The sequence below is a fragment of the Octopus bimaculoides genome, chromosome 20 (assembly GCF_046866305.1).
Source record: "Octopus bimaculoides isolate indiv1 chromosome 20, ASM4686630v1, whole genome shotgun sequence".
Lineage (NCBI taxonomy): Eukaryota > Metazoa > Mollusca > Cephalopoda > Octopoda > Octopodidae > Octopus > Octopus bimaculoides.
The window spans coordinates 7,718,968-7,737,192 of NC_142947.1; the positions used below are offsets into that span (position 1 = coordinate 7,718,968).

At 38.9% G+C, this 18,225-nt stretch overlaps 1 protein-coding gene across 17 annotated transcripts in view; it reads right to left on the reverse strand.

Moving 5' to 3' along the window:
- LOC106869848 (uncharacterized) overlaps positions 1-18,225 on the reverse strand; it is a 202,785-nt gene that overhangs the window by 3,127 nt on the left and 181,433 nt on the right. For all 17 annotated transcript variants that reach the window (XM_014915765.3, XM_014915761.3, XM_089337947.1 and 14 more), the window contains 8 exons: positions 18,053-18,126; positions 17,139-17,246; positions 16,367-16,509; positions 14,967-15,156; positions 13,212-13,363; positions 12,451-12,648; positions 11,213-11,380; positions 1-4,635 (listed from right to left, as the gene is read on the reverse strand). The exon at positions 1-4,635 is cut by the window's left edge and continues 3,127 nt beyond it. In XM_014915765.3, the coding sequence (XP_014771251.2) occupies positions 1-4,635; positions 11,213-11,380; positions 12,451-12,648; positions 13,212-13,363; positions 14,967-15,156; positions 16,367-16,509; positions 17,139-17,246; positions 18,053-18,126 (5,668 nt within the window). The remainder of the gene's footprint in view (positions 4,636-11,212; positions 11,381-12,450; positions 12,649-13,211; positions 13,364-14,966; positions 15,157-16,366; positions 16,510-17,138; positions 17,247-18,052; positions 18,127-18,225) is intronic.

The following is an 18,225-nucleotide window of genomic DNA, read 5'->3' on the forward strand; positions in this document are numbered from 1 at the left end:
CTGCTGAAGACTCTGATTTAGATTTTGGTGATTTACAAAGCACATAGTCGACGCCCATCTCCCACGTCTGCTTGCCATCACGTTCGTGCGATTCAGCACGCTGCCATTTCTCTAAAGCAGCTGGCTTGCGGCCACTGGGTGTTGGGCTTCGACCGCTCGGAGTCGGGCTTCGGCCACTTGGGGTTGTGCTTCGACTGCTAGGGGTAGGACTATGAGCACTAGGGGTTGGGCTATGGGCACTAGGAGTTGGGCTGCGTCCCTGGCTGTTGGTATCTGTTTTGGATTTAGCGGTGGACTTTGTGGCTTCCCGTTCACGAGACCGTGAAGGGGACATTGAGTCTTTCCGGCTGGACTCCCTTTTTTTACCACTTTCTCTGTATTGTCTTTGGTACCGTGGACAAGTGGGTGAGTTTGGGTTTGAAGGGCTACTAGCAGATCGATTATAGTTTGGTCTGTTCTTCAACTCTTCATGTTCAAAGAATTCTTTTAAATTCTGTAGTTTCTTGGCTTTGGGGTATTTCAGAGATGCAGTGTTGTATTGTTGTATGCTGCAGCCATCTTTAGCAGCCTCAAATGCAGTATGTCTTTCAGCAGCAACCTGCAGAACAGATTCATCCAATGATGACCTGTTACTGCTGCCATCAACGACGTTTTTGGCAATATTTGTTGCACATTTTTTACCTGCTCTTGACTCTTTACGTTCTCGCACATCGACAGCGCAGTTTTCTAGAAATACACTGTCGGTCATCTCAGGGTCATGAATCACTTCAAGGTCAGATGATGTTGCCGTCCCCATTGAACTCTTGCTCTGACCTCGAAGAACATCGGAGCTGCTGGAGGTCATATTACACCGAAATGCATCATTTCTCTGGCTCTTGCTTTCTGATTTTGGTTTAGTTTTTAAATTGGACAGCAAACTGTCGAGAGAGCGAGCCTTGGAAAAGTCTGTCCCATCGTCTTCATCATCATCACATGTAAGGTTCGAACCTGTAGTCGATTGTGGAATCTGTTGTGGTGTTGTGTTTTGTTGTGGCCGGCAACTTTTTCCACAAGCAGCTGCTGCCAAGTTTGAAGCTGAAATTATTTCTTCGCTTACACTTGGTCTCTTCTCGTGAATTTCAGTGTCTTTTTTCATCTTCTCAATCAGCCTTCTCCTTGGTGAAGAGGATCTTTTCAGTGTGGGACGGATCTGAATAAGGACCTCTTCTTCAGGGGGTGAAATCTGACAGAGCCGATTACTAGAAGATTGTAACTCACTTCCAATGGAATGGCTTTTCTCCTCTTTCTGACCACCAGACACAGTTTTCTTAGGATCACTTGATGGTTTCTGGTTAGTTTCTCTTTTACTTAACTTGGTCGCCTCTTTACCAACAGTTTTACTGTCTCCTGTCTTCGTTGTCTCTTTGCTGACAGCTTTTGTATCTCCTGACTTGGTCGTATCTTTACCAACAATTTTACTATCTCCAGATTTAGATATTTCAGACATTTTCTTGTCCTTTGCTTTGGCCGTGTCTTTACCAACGGTTTTACTATCTCCTGACTTGGCCGTATCTTTACCAGTAATTTTAGTCTCTCCTGATTTCGATGTATCTTTACCAACATTCTTGCTGTCTCCAGATTTCGACGTATCTTTAGCAACAGTCTTATTGTCTCCCGATTTTGCCATATCTTTACCAATAGTCTTGTTGTCTCCTGATTTTGCTGTATCTTTGCTGACAGTCTTATCTTTTGATTTATTTGCTTCAGGAATTTTCTTATTCTCCTCTGGTTTCACTGTTTCTTTATGGACAGTTATTTTGTCCCCTGCTTTGTCTAACCCTTTACACACAGGGTCTTTTCTGGAAACATTTGTATCTTTAGAACCTAAATTAATTTCAGATTCCTCATTTTCATTTGGAGGGGATTTGGAATTTTGACTGACAAACTCCTTCCGATCAGCAATGAATGAACGCCGAAGTTTTTCTATTCCTTCTTTGTGGCTAGGACTTTTAATAGGAGATGTTGGTTGACTTAATGGCTTGTTGCTCTCACACATTTTGTTATCTGTCATAGCTTCTTTCTGTGGCTGTCCCAGCACTGGAATTGTTAATGATTTTTTCAAGGCACCAAATCCTTTTGAAGTCTCTTTGCTATTACTATGTTGATGTGAATCAGTTTGAGAATTTAAGCTTTTCTCTTCACTTGATTGATCTTGTTCAGATTGGTCACTTATTCCTGACACTTCAGGACTAGCTAAAGGAATCTGGCGACTGGCACCAATATCATCTCCTGCTAATATAATCTTTTCAGCATCTTCCAGCTCTTCTTTTGACATATTCAGGATACTGTCTAAATCAGCAACAGAAGATTGTGGAGGACGATTATTGCCATATATATTCTTCATACTTAGAGGAGAGTGTGGTGATGAAATAAGAGTCTCACTGGAGTCCTTAACAGACAATTGATCACAGCTACTTTGATTAGAGTCAAAGTTAGGAACAGATGACTCTGAGTCAGGACGTGGTACTGTGATGACAGGCCTTGGAGACAGGACTAGAACAGAATCCAGAGAGGGATTGACTTCCATACTTTCCCATCTCTTCACTGATGGTGTCTCAGATGTGTAAGCTGAATCAGATGCAGAATCTAGTTGATCTTTGCTAATGTCTGATGAAAGTTTCCGTGAAGAACGACTAAGATTGATTTCACTTTGTGTTTTATCTTTGAATGATCCAGGAATGGACTGGGATGTCTTAGGTTTGAGTAAAGAATCGGTGAGGGATGATTCTGGAGGTAAAGATCGGACCATGATATCACTTTCCATGGTATCTTCAAGCTGCTTCAAAGTTTCATTAGAAAAATCTTCAAAGGAATTTCCATCAAAAGTTCTCTGCAACGAAGAGTTACTTTCCTTCAAGCTGTCATCTTTATCATTGTCGTCAGATAAATCTAGATCTTTAGCGCGTCCTTCAACTGGACTTTTGCAGATTGTACTTGGACTACTGAGTGGTGTGTGTTCTTTCGACTCCCCCATCATTGTGTTGTTTTCAAGAGGCGATAATTGATTACTTTCTTCAATGTGAGCAAGTGGCAGTATATTTGAAGTTGGACTAGAAGCTGTCTGATTATCTTCAGAAGTTGTCTGTGAATGCCGTGACCAGTAGTCAGAAGATTCTGCCATCATATGTTTCACTTCTTCAGGGTCATAGAACTTTAACATTTGGGTGAAGCTGTTCAGGCTCTCTAAACTAGGGGGACTTTCAACAATAAACAAGGGGTTGACACTTTCTGGTTTCGGATGTTCCAAAATATGGTGTGAGTAACGTTTGGTGGGTTCCACATTAGATTTCTTTTCCCTCCTTACACAGTTATCACTGACAGATGAACTCAGCTGACCAACATGACCCACTTGTTCTGCGCTCTTATTTGAGCTGGTTTGGTCACCTTCATTCTTAGTTTCAGGGCAACTTTTACGTTCATCTAAAGAATTACTGCCTTGCTTGAATCTTACCATTTTCGATGGCTCTTTCTCTCCTTCTACTAAATTAGGAATGTCCGAGGTGGATTTTCGGGTGCCTTTTTCTGGAGATTCTCGTGTGGGTTTCATAGAATTAGTGAAAGCTTTGTTGATTTGTTTGCAGAGGTCTATCGCAGTAGCGGAATCTGTACAAAGAGAAGGATTTGCAGCAAAAGTACAACTCAAATTGAAGTCCGTGCTATCATTAACTGAGATACTGTCCACAGATTGAGAGAGTTCACTGATGCTAACCCCAGACATCAAATCCGATTGGCTACCAAAATTGACATTTTCTAAAGATTTACCAATATCTGATGGTACACTCAGGCATTTACACATATCTTTCTGCATGTAACTTATTGGTGAGATGCTGTCTTCAAGTTTAGCTATTGCCGAAAGTAAATCCGATCGTAGTTGAGTGGTGCTCTCTGGAGCTGAATCCTTAGAAGTAGGCACTTCATCAACATGACCATCTTTCTTAGACATGGTGCCAGCTTTAAGCTCAAGTTCCTTTTCTTTTTTCTTCAAGGAATACTCTTTTGTTGTTCTTTCTACCACACTTTCTGGTGCTGAGATCTGACTTTCATCAATTTCTGCATAATCATGGAACCGAGAGTAATAAGCTTGTCGTTGGCCAGTATTTAAACCATGGCCACTATTCGGTAACGTCTCAGCCGGACCATCTTTCCATTGAATAAAAGAAGGTGCTATTAGATTTTTGTTCATACCTTGATCAGTGAGATTCCTGCGAGTATCATTGTCTGCTGCAGAAGATGCAACAAGAAAGCCATCAGATTTAGACATCAGCTGAAAATTGTCCAAATCAAGGGGCTGAGAAAATTCAGCTGATTTTACAAGTTTCATTTGATAAAGATCTTGATTGTCTTCATAAAAGTCATCCATGCTATTATCAGAGTCACTTTCATTTCCAAGTTCTTCCTGAGTTTTGCTTTTCTCTGATATAATCTGTCTGGTTTGTTGTTGAGGAGTTGATGGAGCTGATGACGTCTTGCGGTAAGTGACAGCCCGTCGTGTTGAATCTCCACGAATGAATGACTGATGTACGTCCCCATGAATATTTCGTATCTGTATTGGATCCTTCTCAGCATCAGAATCACTGCTGGATGAAGAGCCAGAATCTGAAAGATGGAACAAGAAGATTAGAAACAGTGTTGTGGACAAGTCTAGTAATATTTGCAATAACAATAAACATATATAGATTTGATAATATGTCCCAGTATCTCCCCTCCTCTCATTAATGCTATTAAAGGCAGAGACATTAAACATGAGTGTTCCAAAGCAATGATTAACACTGAGCTATGACCTCTCTTTGTTTTGTTCTAATGTAGAAGTCAACAGATGTCTGTCTGTCTGTAATGCAGAGGTTAGCATAAAGCACAATATACATCAACCCGTTATCCTTTGAAAATATATATTATTTATATTACAAATATATGAAAATATTTTTTAATTTAAATTAAGTTATCAAACATGTCTTAAACTAAAGGTTTACAGCAGTGAACCCACCCAAGCATGCTCTAGCAGTGGTAAAGTGTGAGGAAGAACACACATCAGTGTAGCTGTTATCATACAGGATTTGTTCAAGTGAAAAGACTGGATGAAAATTACGGGGTCTTCTACTTAACAGGATAACTGAAGAATTCAGTTTTAAGTTTCTATTTACATCTCCTGCTTTTCCTTCTCCTTTCTTCCCCTTCTTTCTGCAGATGGGGGCAGTCTGGGAAGTGGAGGGTTCAACATATTGGAGTAACTATAGTTGAAGGGTTAAACAGTTAGGGTAACATTAGGGGAAGGGTTTAACAGGATTGGGTTAAGTGCAGGGTTAGGTAACTGTGATGGAAGGATTTAACAGGTTGGGGTAAACGTGGGGGAAGGGTTTAAGTGGGTTGGGGTAACTGTGGTGAAAAGGGTTTATAGGATTGGGGTAGCTGTGAAGGAAGGGTTTAAGAGAAATGGGGTAACTGGTGGAATGGCTAAACAGAAATGGGGTAACTGTGGTGGAAGGGTTAAACAAAATTGTGGTAACTGCTGGGAAAGAGTTTAACAGGATTGGGGTAACTGTAGGGAAGGGTTTAACAGGATTGGTGTAACTGTAGGGAAAGGGTTTAACAGGAGTGGGTAACTGTAGGGAAAGGGTAGGGGTAACTGTGGCAGAAGGATTTAATAGGATTTGGGTAGCTGTGACATGAGGATTTAGCAGAACTGGGGTAACTGTAGTGAAAGGGTTTCAGAGGACTGGAGTAACTGTAAAATAATGTTAGTATAAAACAGTGAGAAAAGGTTGATGTAATTGTGTAGAGTGTAAGGTGAGTGTTGAGATAGTGACAGTGTAAGTGGTGAGGTGTAAGTGTAACAGTATTGATGATCACAGTAAACCCTTCAATACCAAACACTGATGCTAGTTGTGCAACTGAACAGCGGGGCTACATGCTTCAAACATAGGGTAATAGTCATGGTTGGGGTGGCAGGAGTGTTGTAGTGGTGGATGTTGTGGTCATAGTGGCGGTGGTGGTGGTAGCTTTATCTGTGTGTGTGTGTGTGTGGCTTTGTGTTTACATCACAACAGCCACCTCTCATAAGCCTGAATGGTTTGCTAAGATGTCCCATTTTTGTAAATCGTTTTATACATGTATACACGATTGCAGACATGTATATATAATTGTGTGTACTGTGTATATTATTGTATATCATTGAGCATATTATTGATATATATTACTGTGTAAATTGTGTGTATTATTGTCTATAATATTTTGTGTATTATTTTGTATATCATTGTGGATGTTATTGTATTAGTGTGTATCGTTGTAACATTGTATATATTATGTGTATTATTTTATATACCATTATATTGTGTATATTGTATTATTGCATGTGTAATTGTACTATTGTATACATCACTGTGTATATTGTTGCATATGTCATATGGTGTATATTTCTGTATTATTGTGTATATTAGTTCAGCACACTTTACATGAAGTAACTCAAAGCAACAAGATGTGTAGTGGCCCTAAAGTGGGACAGGGGGAGAGACAGAGAGGTGTGTGTGTGAATTTTCCAAATGTGATAACAAGCCCGTTGCCTAAAATCAGAGCAAACAATAATACCCACCTCCAAAAACACAAAATAACAAAACAACTCTGCCTCCCATTCATCACCTTCTTCCTCCTCCCCGTCCTCCTCCAAGTTCTTGTGACACCAGTGGAGGTGCGACACCAATGGAGGTGCGACACCAATGGAGGTGTGACACCAATCAAGGTGTAACACATGCAGAATGGTGAGACAGACATCATGCTACTTGTTAGTAGAGTGTGCATTATCATCACTATCATCCTCATCAACAGCACAATCATCCTCATCATCATCAACAACAGCATAATCATCCTCATCATCATCAACAGCATCAATAATATTTGACATGAAGCTGTTGGTGCAGCATGTTAAGTTTTCAATAAACCAAATCTGTGAATCGGTTTCAATTCTCAGCTGAAACAGTTTCATTTATTTACCCTCCATTAGTTCACTAGTTAATTATTAGTTATTGACTTAATTAGTTCACTAGCTAATTTGTTAACCATCATTAGTCAATTAGTTAATTAGTTATTACCTTTATTAACTAGTCTATAGTGGACCTCTGTTAGTTAACTAGTCTTTATTACAAAATGTTTGCAGGACGGAGGGCAGCAGGCTCCCAAAGGCAGTTTTCTATGCTGAACCATGTCAGGGCAGGAGGAACTGTGGTGGTCAGAGGTTGCAATGCAGGAATGTGCTGAAGAGATATATGAAGAACTTCAGCATCTTCCCAGACACCTGGGAAGAGAAGGCCCTGTGGCATGATGAATGGCACTGATCGCTGAAGCTCGTAATTCTAGCCACCTCCAAAACATTGAGGAGGCAGATGTCACTTCTCCGTTGTGTCAAGTAACTTCACTTGCAGTAGATGTCATCTTTGCTGTAGATCAAGAGCAGGCCTTGTATCTCACACACAAGCCTTCCAGAGACAATTACAGGAACAAGAACAGTCAATGTCAACCTACAATGGACAGCCAACAACAACAACTACCTAACACTACCTCTTTGCCCTGTCCCCCTCCACATTGTACTACCACCTCTATCATGTCCTAAACACTATATATAACATTTCAAATACCATGGCCAGTCAGTCCCTCTACATATCTATAAGTCAGTCTCTAATAAACCAGCTCTACTTCTAATCTAAGCCCTCTTCTTTCTGCAACCCCGTGTTTTGTACACAAGGTATTATCACAGATATATCTGACTTGTATAGAAGGACAAGCTCTTAGCTACAATAAGTTGGCAAGTGAATAAGAACACTGGACAACATGATTCACATCCCAAACAAGACAGAATCTCTACAGCTTGCACATCAATAATGTTTAGCATACTTGGCAATGCGGGTTGCCATAAACATGGTTGACCAATTACTTGTTGGGATTGAGCTGAAAGGAACCACATAAACAACCTGTCTTTATGGAAGAAGGTTTTACAGGTTCACATATTGGAGAGAGTATAATATGCAGGAGAGAGTATAATATGAACAGATATACTGAGATGAAAGAGTTATAGAGTTACATGTAAGGTGGTGGTGGTGGTATGATCATGTGACCAAGGATCAGCCATAGACAACCTTTCGGATTTTAAATGTCCCTGTTTATCTCACCTTAATCAGAGCCTTCAAACCTCAGAAAATCAACCCACAGAGAGCTACTGGATAATCACAGAAAAGGATTTATGTGTTGGTTAGGTTTCCATAGAACCATAACTCGCAAGAGTGTGAGCAGGGCTACCTAAACCATTATTCATTTTAAAAGCTGAGACTACAGGCTCCATGTAAATAAGCCAGGAACAATCAACCAAACTGAGACAAGATGATTAGAGACATAACTAATTGAACAATGTGACAAATTTAGGCTCCTTTTACAGCTTAAGTACTCAACTGGCCACATTTTACCCCTTTATACTAGACAAAGTTGTCACCAAATACTCAACCAGTTACTATCCACCTCTTATCTTCAAGTACCTAGCTGGCCACAATCTACCCCTATACAACCTGTCCCAAGAACAAGTTGTCTCCACTAACCAACAAATAAAACTCTAAACTGTTATTTTTCTGCTAGAAAGACCCAAATCTTCTCAGAAGAAGATACACATTGGATGATGTAACCCTAGATACACTATGTCTGAAAAAAAAAAAAGAAACCAAAACGACAAAATGGTTACATTAGGACATCACTGAATAGAGCTGACCTGGGGTTAAACGACAAATTATCTTCAATTATTTCAATAATTAAGATCTGTTAAAAGTTCAGCTTTTCCAAATTCATTTTAAGGAATAAAGTAAATCAAGGGATACATGTTGCTTCCACTAACTACTGGACCCTTTAGGGAGCTGAACCCCAACAAGACTGGGGTGCACAAACCAGTAGAGTCTGTTGACAGCTGCATCAATGGCTTTTCCTTCAGTTGCTGCACCTCTCCCACCATCCACTAAATAACAGGTTATTGAATATGATGTGAGAAATAAAGTTAATAAGAATTCTTTCTAATTCTGGTACAAGGCCAACAGTTTTGAGTGGAGGGGAAAAGTTGATAACGTCAACCCCAGTACTTGACTGGTACTTTATTTTATCGACCCTGAAAGGGTGAAAGGCAAAAAGCTGACCTCAATGGGATGTGAACTCAGAACAGAAAGAACCAGAAGAAATGCTGCTAAGGATTTTTGTCTCACGTGCTAATAATAATAATGATAATAATAACAACAACAAATATAACAGTTGTAATGTATTAAACTGTAACAAAACATTGTGTAAGTTTCAATGAAGTGTGGCAACCGAGATGCAAAAGGTCAGTAGAAATAAATCGTTAGATGTGAGGGAGAGTTTTAAAAAATATTTTTTTTTAGAAACTAATTGTAAAAAAAAAAAAAAAAAGTCACCGAACAAGTTAAAGTTGAAGCATCAGCAGCCACTCAAATGAAAGATCTGCAACGACAGAGGAATCAGCCAGACATCAACGAGTGGCTTTATTTACTTTTTAGCGGTTTCACCACAGGAAGACGACAGACAACATTACACAACATTAGAGACAAGAGGTAAATCAACGACAGCGGAATAGAGAAATTGCTTCAAAGCCCAAGCTGTAGGAATTTCATTATGAAATCACACAGTTATGACACACACAAACCAGATATATAAGACAGGAGAAGAAAACAACAAGACCTTCCCACTGGGATGACAGGAGGGTTCCATAGGCACAGGTGCGACAGTGTGGCATGAAGTTTGCTTCCCAACAACATGGTTGTGGATTCAGTCCCATTGCATGTCCCACCTTAGGCAAGTGCCTTCTACTATAGCCACAAGCCAACCAAATGGAAATTGAAAAAAGCCCATCATATGTGTGTGTGTGTGTGTGTGTGTGTGTATTTGTCCCCCACCACTGCTTGACAACTGGTTTTGGTTTGCTTACATCCCTGTTAACTTAGTGGTTCAGTAAAAGAGACTGATGGAATTAAGTATCAGGTTTTAAAAAAGAATAAATACTGGGGTCAAGTCATTCAACCAAAACCTTTTAAAGTGGTGCCCCAGCATGGTAATGGTCCAGTGACTGAAACAAGTGAAAGATATAAGGTAGCAACACATCAGCAACATACCCTTCAGAGCTCTGAAAAGATCTTTCTAGCAACTAGCGAATAGTGCTGTTGTAATATGGTCAAAAGATGTCTTCTAAACTAGCACCAATAGTTGTGATTGAAATAATAACATATTCACTGTGATATTTAAACAGGGAACAATGCTTTATTTCAAATATATGACAATGGTGTGTAAAACATGCGATATGCACATAGTATATCACAGATGATACTATATAAGGTGACATGGCAATATCATTTTTTTTTATGATGTGAGATGTATAAATATAATACTACATATACCAGGAGTACTATATGCTATACTGTCATACAATACCACATGTTACAGTGTAACATGGCTATACAATATTATGTCACAGTGTAACAGTCATACAGTACGGTTTACAGTTTAACGTTATTACAATGCAGGAGAGAGTATAATATGAACAGATATACTGAGATGAAAGAGTTATAGAGTTACATGTAAGGTGGTGGTGGTATGATCATGTGACCAAGGATCAGCCATAGACAACCTTTTCTGATGAGACATGGTTCATCACTAGGCAGACTGCACCAAGGAAAATGCTCAAGGTAATTTGTAGTTGGGTGTGCCATTCAGAAAGTCCTGCAGGTCAAAGGTTGCCTATGACTGCCATAGATAATGGTAGTGGTATGGACATGTGAATGGTAGGTAGTATGGATATGTAACTGTAGATGATGGTGGTATGGATATGTGATGTGATAGCAGTGAATGGTAGCTAGACTAAAGGTAAGTGATGGTGTTGGTAGAGGTGGTATGGGCATGTGACAGTAGCAAATGGTAGATAGAGTAGAAGCAGGTGATGCTGATGGTATGAACAAGTGACGGTGGTAGAAGGTAGCTATAGTAGAGGTAGGATATGCTGGTGGTATGGACATATGATAAGCAGTGGATATTAGCTACAGTAGAAATAGCGATGGTTGTATGAATGTGTGATGGTAGTGGTATGGTCATGTGACTTCGGAAATAATACAATCAATCAGTAAAGATGTCCAGTGTTGTTTCTTACCCTCATTGCTGGCATCATGTTGGGGTAATGTCCTAAAATCAACGGCAGAAGCTGTTGCTTCTTTGTGAGAACAATTATAAAAAGGTAGCAAGTCGTGATGACGGAGTCCAGTTGAAGCATCGGAGGACAGTGAACGTTTGTGTTGCCAAATACGATTGCGGTCTTCACCTAAAGCACATGCACAATAATTAAAAGAAAGTCAGTTAATTTAGATCCACATGTAGTAGTAGTAGTAGTAGTAATAGTAGCAGTAACAACAACATAAAATTGTAACAAACACAAGGCCAGAAATTTAGAAGGAGGTTTATTTGGTTCAATCAACCCCAATACGTGGTTGGTATCTTATTTTATTGACCCTAGAAGAATGAAAGGTAAAGTTGACTTTGATGGCATTTGAACCCAGAACAAAGGACTATAATAACGAAAGGCATTTTGTCAAATATTCTACCAATTCTGTCAATCCAATGGTTTCTTAAACACAGGCAAAAAACACCATGAATTTAGGAGAAGCAATCTATTAATGAAATCGTTTCCCACATTTAATTGATCCTTATTTTATCAACCTAGGAATACAAGAAAGCAAAGTTAACCGAGGCTGATTTGAACTCACAGTTTGAAGGTATGCAGCAAATTACCAGAGGTCATTTAATCCATCTCTCTACAGAATCCCTTAATCCACTATACCAACAACAACAATCATTTCTGAGTTAGGCACAAGGCCAGCAATTTTAAAGGGAGAAGGTGAGTAAATATCCTCAATTCCAGTTCTTGACGGATACTTTATTCTAATGACCCCCAGAGAAACAAAAGGCAAAGTTGATTTCAGTTTGATTTGAACTCAGAATGTAAAGAGCCAAAACAAATACCACAAGGCACTTTTTCCATCTGTCTAATAATAAACCTTTCTACTATAAGCACAAGGCCTGAAATTTTAGGGGAGGGGGCTAGTTAGTTACATTGGGCCCCAGTACTCAACTGGTATTTATTTTATTGACTCTGAAAAGATGAAAGGCAAAGTCAACCCTGGCGGAATTTGAACTCAGAATGTAGCAGCAGACAAAATGCTGCAAAGCATTTTTGCCTGGCATGCTAATGATTCTGTCAGCTTGCCACCATATGATGATGATGATGCTGTAGAGTACTAATAAACTAAGCTGAACTGTCTGCTAAGTTTGGATCAATTCACATCAAATTTGCGAAAGTCAGTGAAAGAAGAGAGTGCGCATAAAATGGGATACCTGTGTACAAGTTGACCACCATGCCAGGGTCAATGAAGCCACGTGGGTTACTGCTTGAACTGCTAACACTGTTCTTATGACTAGATAATGATAACAATGACTCAGCACTTTTGGCACAACGTAACCGTCTCTTTTTCCAATTGTGTACATCTTCCTCAGTGATGGCCTTGCTTGGACAAACACTGCTAATACCATCGGCTGCAAAAAACAAAACAACACCATTCATTGCTGTCATCACAGACGTCATCATAATGAGATTGTGTGTGTGTGTGTGTGGGGGGGGAGTTAAAGAAAATAGCTAGGATTTTAATGAAAATAAGGAGCAAAGTGTTAATGGATATTTTGCAGGGCTTTCAAGATTGGTAGGGGCCAAAGGGAAGACGAATGCAAAACAGCATGAGTGATAGAGGAAGGAGCAAAGAGGGGGTTAGGTTATGTGGCAGACAGCATGAGTGAAAGTGGGAGTAGGAAACAGGAGGGGGTTGGATGGAAAAGGTATATAGCCTCAGAGGAACAGAGGCTGTGGTGGTGGTGGTGGTAAAAGACACAGTGAGAAAATACAACATGTCTATAAGTCAGTGATTGAAACCTGTGGTCACAGAATCAGTTATCAGTTGACTGGCTTTATTTTGGAATTGTTTGAGTATACTTGTGAACTGTACTCCTTTATGCATCTTACGTAACAATAAGGGTGTGTTGTAATGACTGGGTTGTTTGAAGTACCACCAACCCTAATTAAAAATCAACAAGGCAATACTTACTGTCATACAATGAACCTTGCAGACTAGATTTGCGGACTTTCTGTTTGACACTGCTTGTCCGAGATTTGCTGAAGAATGACTTCCACCCACTGACTGGAGACTTCTTTGGTTTATTGAGGGTAGTCATACTGCTAGCATCTCGAGACTTCTTCCTGAAAAGACAAAAGTTTCAAAGTTTAGTGTCCCATCCTGGGGCTAACACTAATAAAGCAGAATTTTCTAATTGTTGAGTATGGGTCAATTTTTTTGTTGTTGTCTATGAGCATAAGTGAACCCTCAAGTATCACTTGAGAATAATTGGATGAGAATTATAGGTGCAGGCATGGCTGTGTAGTAAGAAGTTTGCTTCCCAACCACATGGTTCAGGGTTCAGTCCCATGGCATGGCACCTTGGGCAGGTGTCTTTTACTATAGCAGTGAGTAGATTTGGTAGATGGAAACTGAAAGAAGCCTGTCTTGTATGCGTATGTATTTATATATATATATATATATATATATATATATATATATATATATATATATATAGAGAGAGAGAGAGAGAGAGAGAGAGAGAGAGAGAGAGAGAGAGAGTGTGTGTGTGTGTGTGTGTGTGTGTGTGTGCGAGAGAGAGAGAGAGTGAGTGCATGTGTGTGTTTCTGTGTTAGTTACTGTCTCCTTGCCTTGACATAGTGTGATGACGAGTGTCATCATCATGGAAACAGTGTCCTTCATTTCCAGTCTTCTGTGAAAACATGTTGGGGGGGGGGGGGGGGAGAGTATTTTCAAGGCTTGGACATTGCACAAATTTGAACTCAGAATGTAGAGAGCCAGAAGAAATGCCGCTAAGCATTTCGTTTGGCATGTAAACACTTCTGCTAGTTTGTTGCCTGGAAGCACAAGGACTCAAATTTGGGAGAAGGAATTATGTCAGTTACATCAATCCCAGTGCATAACTGGTACTTATTTAATTGACCCTGAAAGGATGAAAGGCAAAGTTGATCTCAGTGGAATTTGAACTCAGAAAATAGCAGCAGATGAAATACTGATAAGCATTTTGTCTGGTGCAGTAACAATTTTACCAGCTTGCTGCCTTAATAATGATAATAATAGATCAAGTGCTAACTCTGAATACTGACTATAAGTAAGTGAGGAATTAAGTAGACCTCCTTTGAGTACAAGAGAGTTCGGAAGTAGAAATGACTTATCTCCCTTTATATTATGGTTCCCATATTCAACACGGATTCTCCTACCTTTTAAGTCTTGGCTGAGACTGCAAGATTTACAGCCTTCCTTAACTGTTTCACAGTGTCAGTTAACAAGGTTTTAATACAAGTTGAAGTCACAACTACATGACACAGTTCTCCATCAACAAATATCTTATTTTTACATTTATAAATTTCTTAGCTTTCATGACTGAATTTATTAATAATAATAAATATTAAAATACCAGTTTCTCTAAATTAATCAAACAGCCTCTATTTGGAATGTTTTCTTATTTCCTGTTCCTCTGATCTGTAATGTTTCTAGAATTTGTATGCAGCAGCTCCGCTACCTTTATGTATCACTGCTCCCTAAATTTGTACTTTCTAATTCATAGCAAAGCATCATGACAGAATAGCTTAGAAAGTACCAAAAAGGTGATGATGAAGATTAAGAAGATGACAACATAGCAATGAGGAAAATGATGGTAACAATGACAACAAGGAAAATAATGAAAGAAATAAGGAAGATGAAGAAGAGAGAGAGAGAGAGAGAGAGAGAAAGAGAGAGAGTTACTTGTATCCTGGTAAGTCTAGAACTGTGTGGTATTTCGGTGGTAACTTCTCCGGTCCACCACCAACATCAATATATTTCTGACTGGGAACGTTGTGAGACGAAAGTACTCGTTCACGAGCTTCCTCCAGAGTGAGTAACCGGGTTGGCGTGGATATTGCAAGTGATTTTGGGCGGGGCTTCTTCTGGGATTCTGCAATAAACAACAAGAACAATAATAATAATGATTTCAAATTTTGGCACAAGGCCAGCAATTTCGGGGATGAGGTGGGTGGGTTGTAAATCAATTACATCGACCCCAGTGCATAACTGGTCCTTTTTTTTAAAAAATGACTACAAAATGATGAAAGGCAGAATTTGAATTCAAAATGTAAAGCCAAATGAAATACTGCTAAGAATTTTACCCAACATGCAAACGATTCTGCCAACTCACTGCCTTAATAATAATAATAATAATAATAATAATAATAATAATGACAATAATAATGTTTTGTCACTCCATACCAGAGATTCTCAACTGGGGTCCATATAAAATTTTGTACTCAAAATTTATCCACACTAAATTGGTTACACTTCTATAAAATATTCTAACATATTTTTTTATACAATTCTTAATAATATTTAACTATAAAAATATAATAGGATTTTAAAAAAAATACTAGACATATGTTTCATAAACTACAAAATATAAATATCCACACTACCACACTTGAAATGTACCTGTTATAATTCTTTATCTCGATTTGAATGTACGTGAAGGTATTTAGAATGCCCAAACTTATTTCCGCAAATGTGTTAAGCACTGATGCTGATTATAGTTTAATCAATAAGCATAGGAGCGAGGTAAATGCCAGAAAAATAGTGGTGGTGGTCAGTGGGGCCCCATTTAAGCGGTCCTTCAGAAATTGAACCCCTCATGATACTCCCTGGGAGTTCATGGTATGAAATTCATTGTCATTGCTCCGATTTGGTCACCAATGCCATGTATTTAGTTTAAAGTGCAATAAAACTGGGGTCAGTGTGGCCCCAATTAGGTGGCCCTTAAAAAAATAGACCCCCTTAGGACATTCCTTGGAATTAGGAGAGTTGCTGGTTTGAGTTTCATTGTCCTTGCACCAACGGTCTAGGAAGAGTTAACGAACATAAAATCGTAACAGACTGAGAAACATCACTCAAATTTATATGATTGAATGGCCAGGTGGGTCCATCTGAGTAAGACAGGAATCAAAGAAGTCCATCGGTAAAAAGTGGTTGAGAAGCACTGCTCTATACCAGTCTCCCACCCCATCATACTGACCTTTGTCCTCAACTGTGTGGTTACTGCACACTGTGTCACACTTACCTCAGTCCATTTCCAGAGATTGACTACAAGATTTATATAAAGTAAAAGTCTCACAACTTACGTCTGAGTTCTGGTGAGGAGTAGGAGGGCATCTTATCACTAAAGATTAAGTCAGCATAACATATAAGGAATTCTGTGACTACAGCTTGAATGCTGACGCCCTGGAGTGCTGCTACACCACCACCAAGTTCAAGTTCTTTAGATCTGGAACAAAGAGCAAAATATTTTATGACAGATTTCATTCTACAGCAACCACACACACGTGTGTATGTGCTTTTCAGGTATTTTTTATTAAAGATCAAACATATAAACAAAGTGAGTAGCAATGGAACCATATATCATTATCATTTAATGTCTAAATGTCATGCTAGCATGGGCTGGACCAGTGGTTCCCAAACTTTTTCAGGCTGCTGTCCCCTTGAAACTCAGACCTCCTTCTGAAGCAAATTCAAAGCAACTGTATTTCACAAATAAAACTTAACCAAACGAACCCATTATTTTGTTGTTTTTACATGAATCACTACTCCCATTATTGCCCCACTTTTTACATAAATCGCTACTTCATTATCGCCCTACTTTTCTTCAATCTTTTGTGTTTCGAGCCTATGCTATACATATATATATATATATATATATATATATAGAAAGAGAGAGAAATCAATGATTTTATATATATTATATATATACACACACACATACATACATGCATTTGTGTATACAGCTCATCCATGTGAAGGTACAGAGCATCAATAGATGTTGATGCTGATTGATTTGTAGCAGTTTTGTACCAATTGAGAGACCATAAAAGAAAGAAAAAAGAAAACATGACAAACCTGAGGAGATTTGGTGCCCAGACAATGGCCAGATTTTTGGAATGCATTCCTGTCTCAGTGCCAAAAGCTGCAACTCGAGCCAGATGTCGGATGAGGTATTCAGTCGTTCTACAAAGTAAAAAATAAGGTAAACATTTGAAAACAGAATTCATTTAGATTATTGATTAATTAATTGCATTTCTGCATTAGTTGACCTTAACCAGGTTGCCAGCCACCCTTTATGTCTTATGTTTAATGGCCACAGAAGATAACTGCAGAAATTTGTTGTGAATGGCATTGTTGAGAATATTGTCTATAGGATATTTGCAACGTTTGTCACGGTTCATTCTAATTAAATACTTAATTCAAACATAATGGATCAGTCCTAACATATATCAATACCTCCTTCAACCATAATGGACCTGTTCTAACATGCAGTACGATGAAGGACCATATCTCAGCAGGACCCTTTACAAAACCATAACTAATTTGTTGCAACAAAAACTTGTTTTATAAATTCTTTTTAATTGTGTCTTGTCGAAGCTGACAAGAGAGAAGGAGAGGAAGGAGGGGGGGTTTAGACAGAGATATACTTAGAAGGATAACTGTGACAAATCACCATATGTAGTAAGATTATAATAATAATAATTATTGTTAGCATTGGGCGATATGATGTGCTTGAGAAGACTTGTTGAGTCAAGTGAAATCGAAATCATAATCGTGGCCAGTGCCGCTTGCTGGCACCCGTGCTGGTGGCACATAATAAGCACCATTTGAGCGTGGGTTAAAAAGTTAATGCTAAACATTTAACCATGACAAACACAGAGAAAAAAAATCAAGTGCACTGTCCAAAAAGCTGGTCATTGAGGTTTGAACTTGTACCCTTTTTATCTGAAATACAAAGAACTACGACTAGGCAGCCAAAGCCAAAATACCTGTAATGCGGTGGGGGTAACTGCTGAACAACATCATGGATCAAATGGAGTTTGTCTTCTGCCTGAACAGCTTTCTGAAATGATAAAATTATTGTCATTGTCATCATTAATTTATGTAGCAGAGATATAAGTTTGGAGGATATTTACATACAGTCTACAATTATTAGCAACAG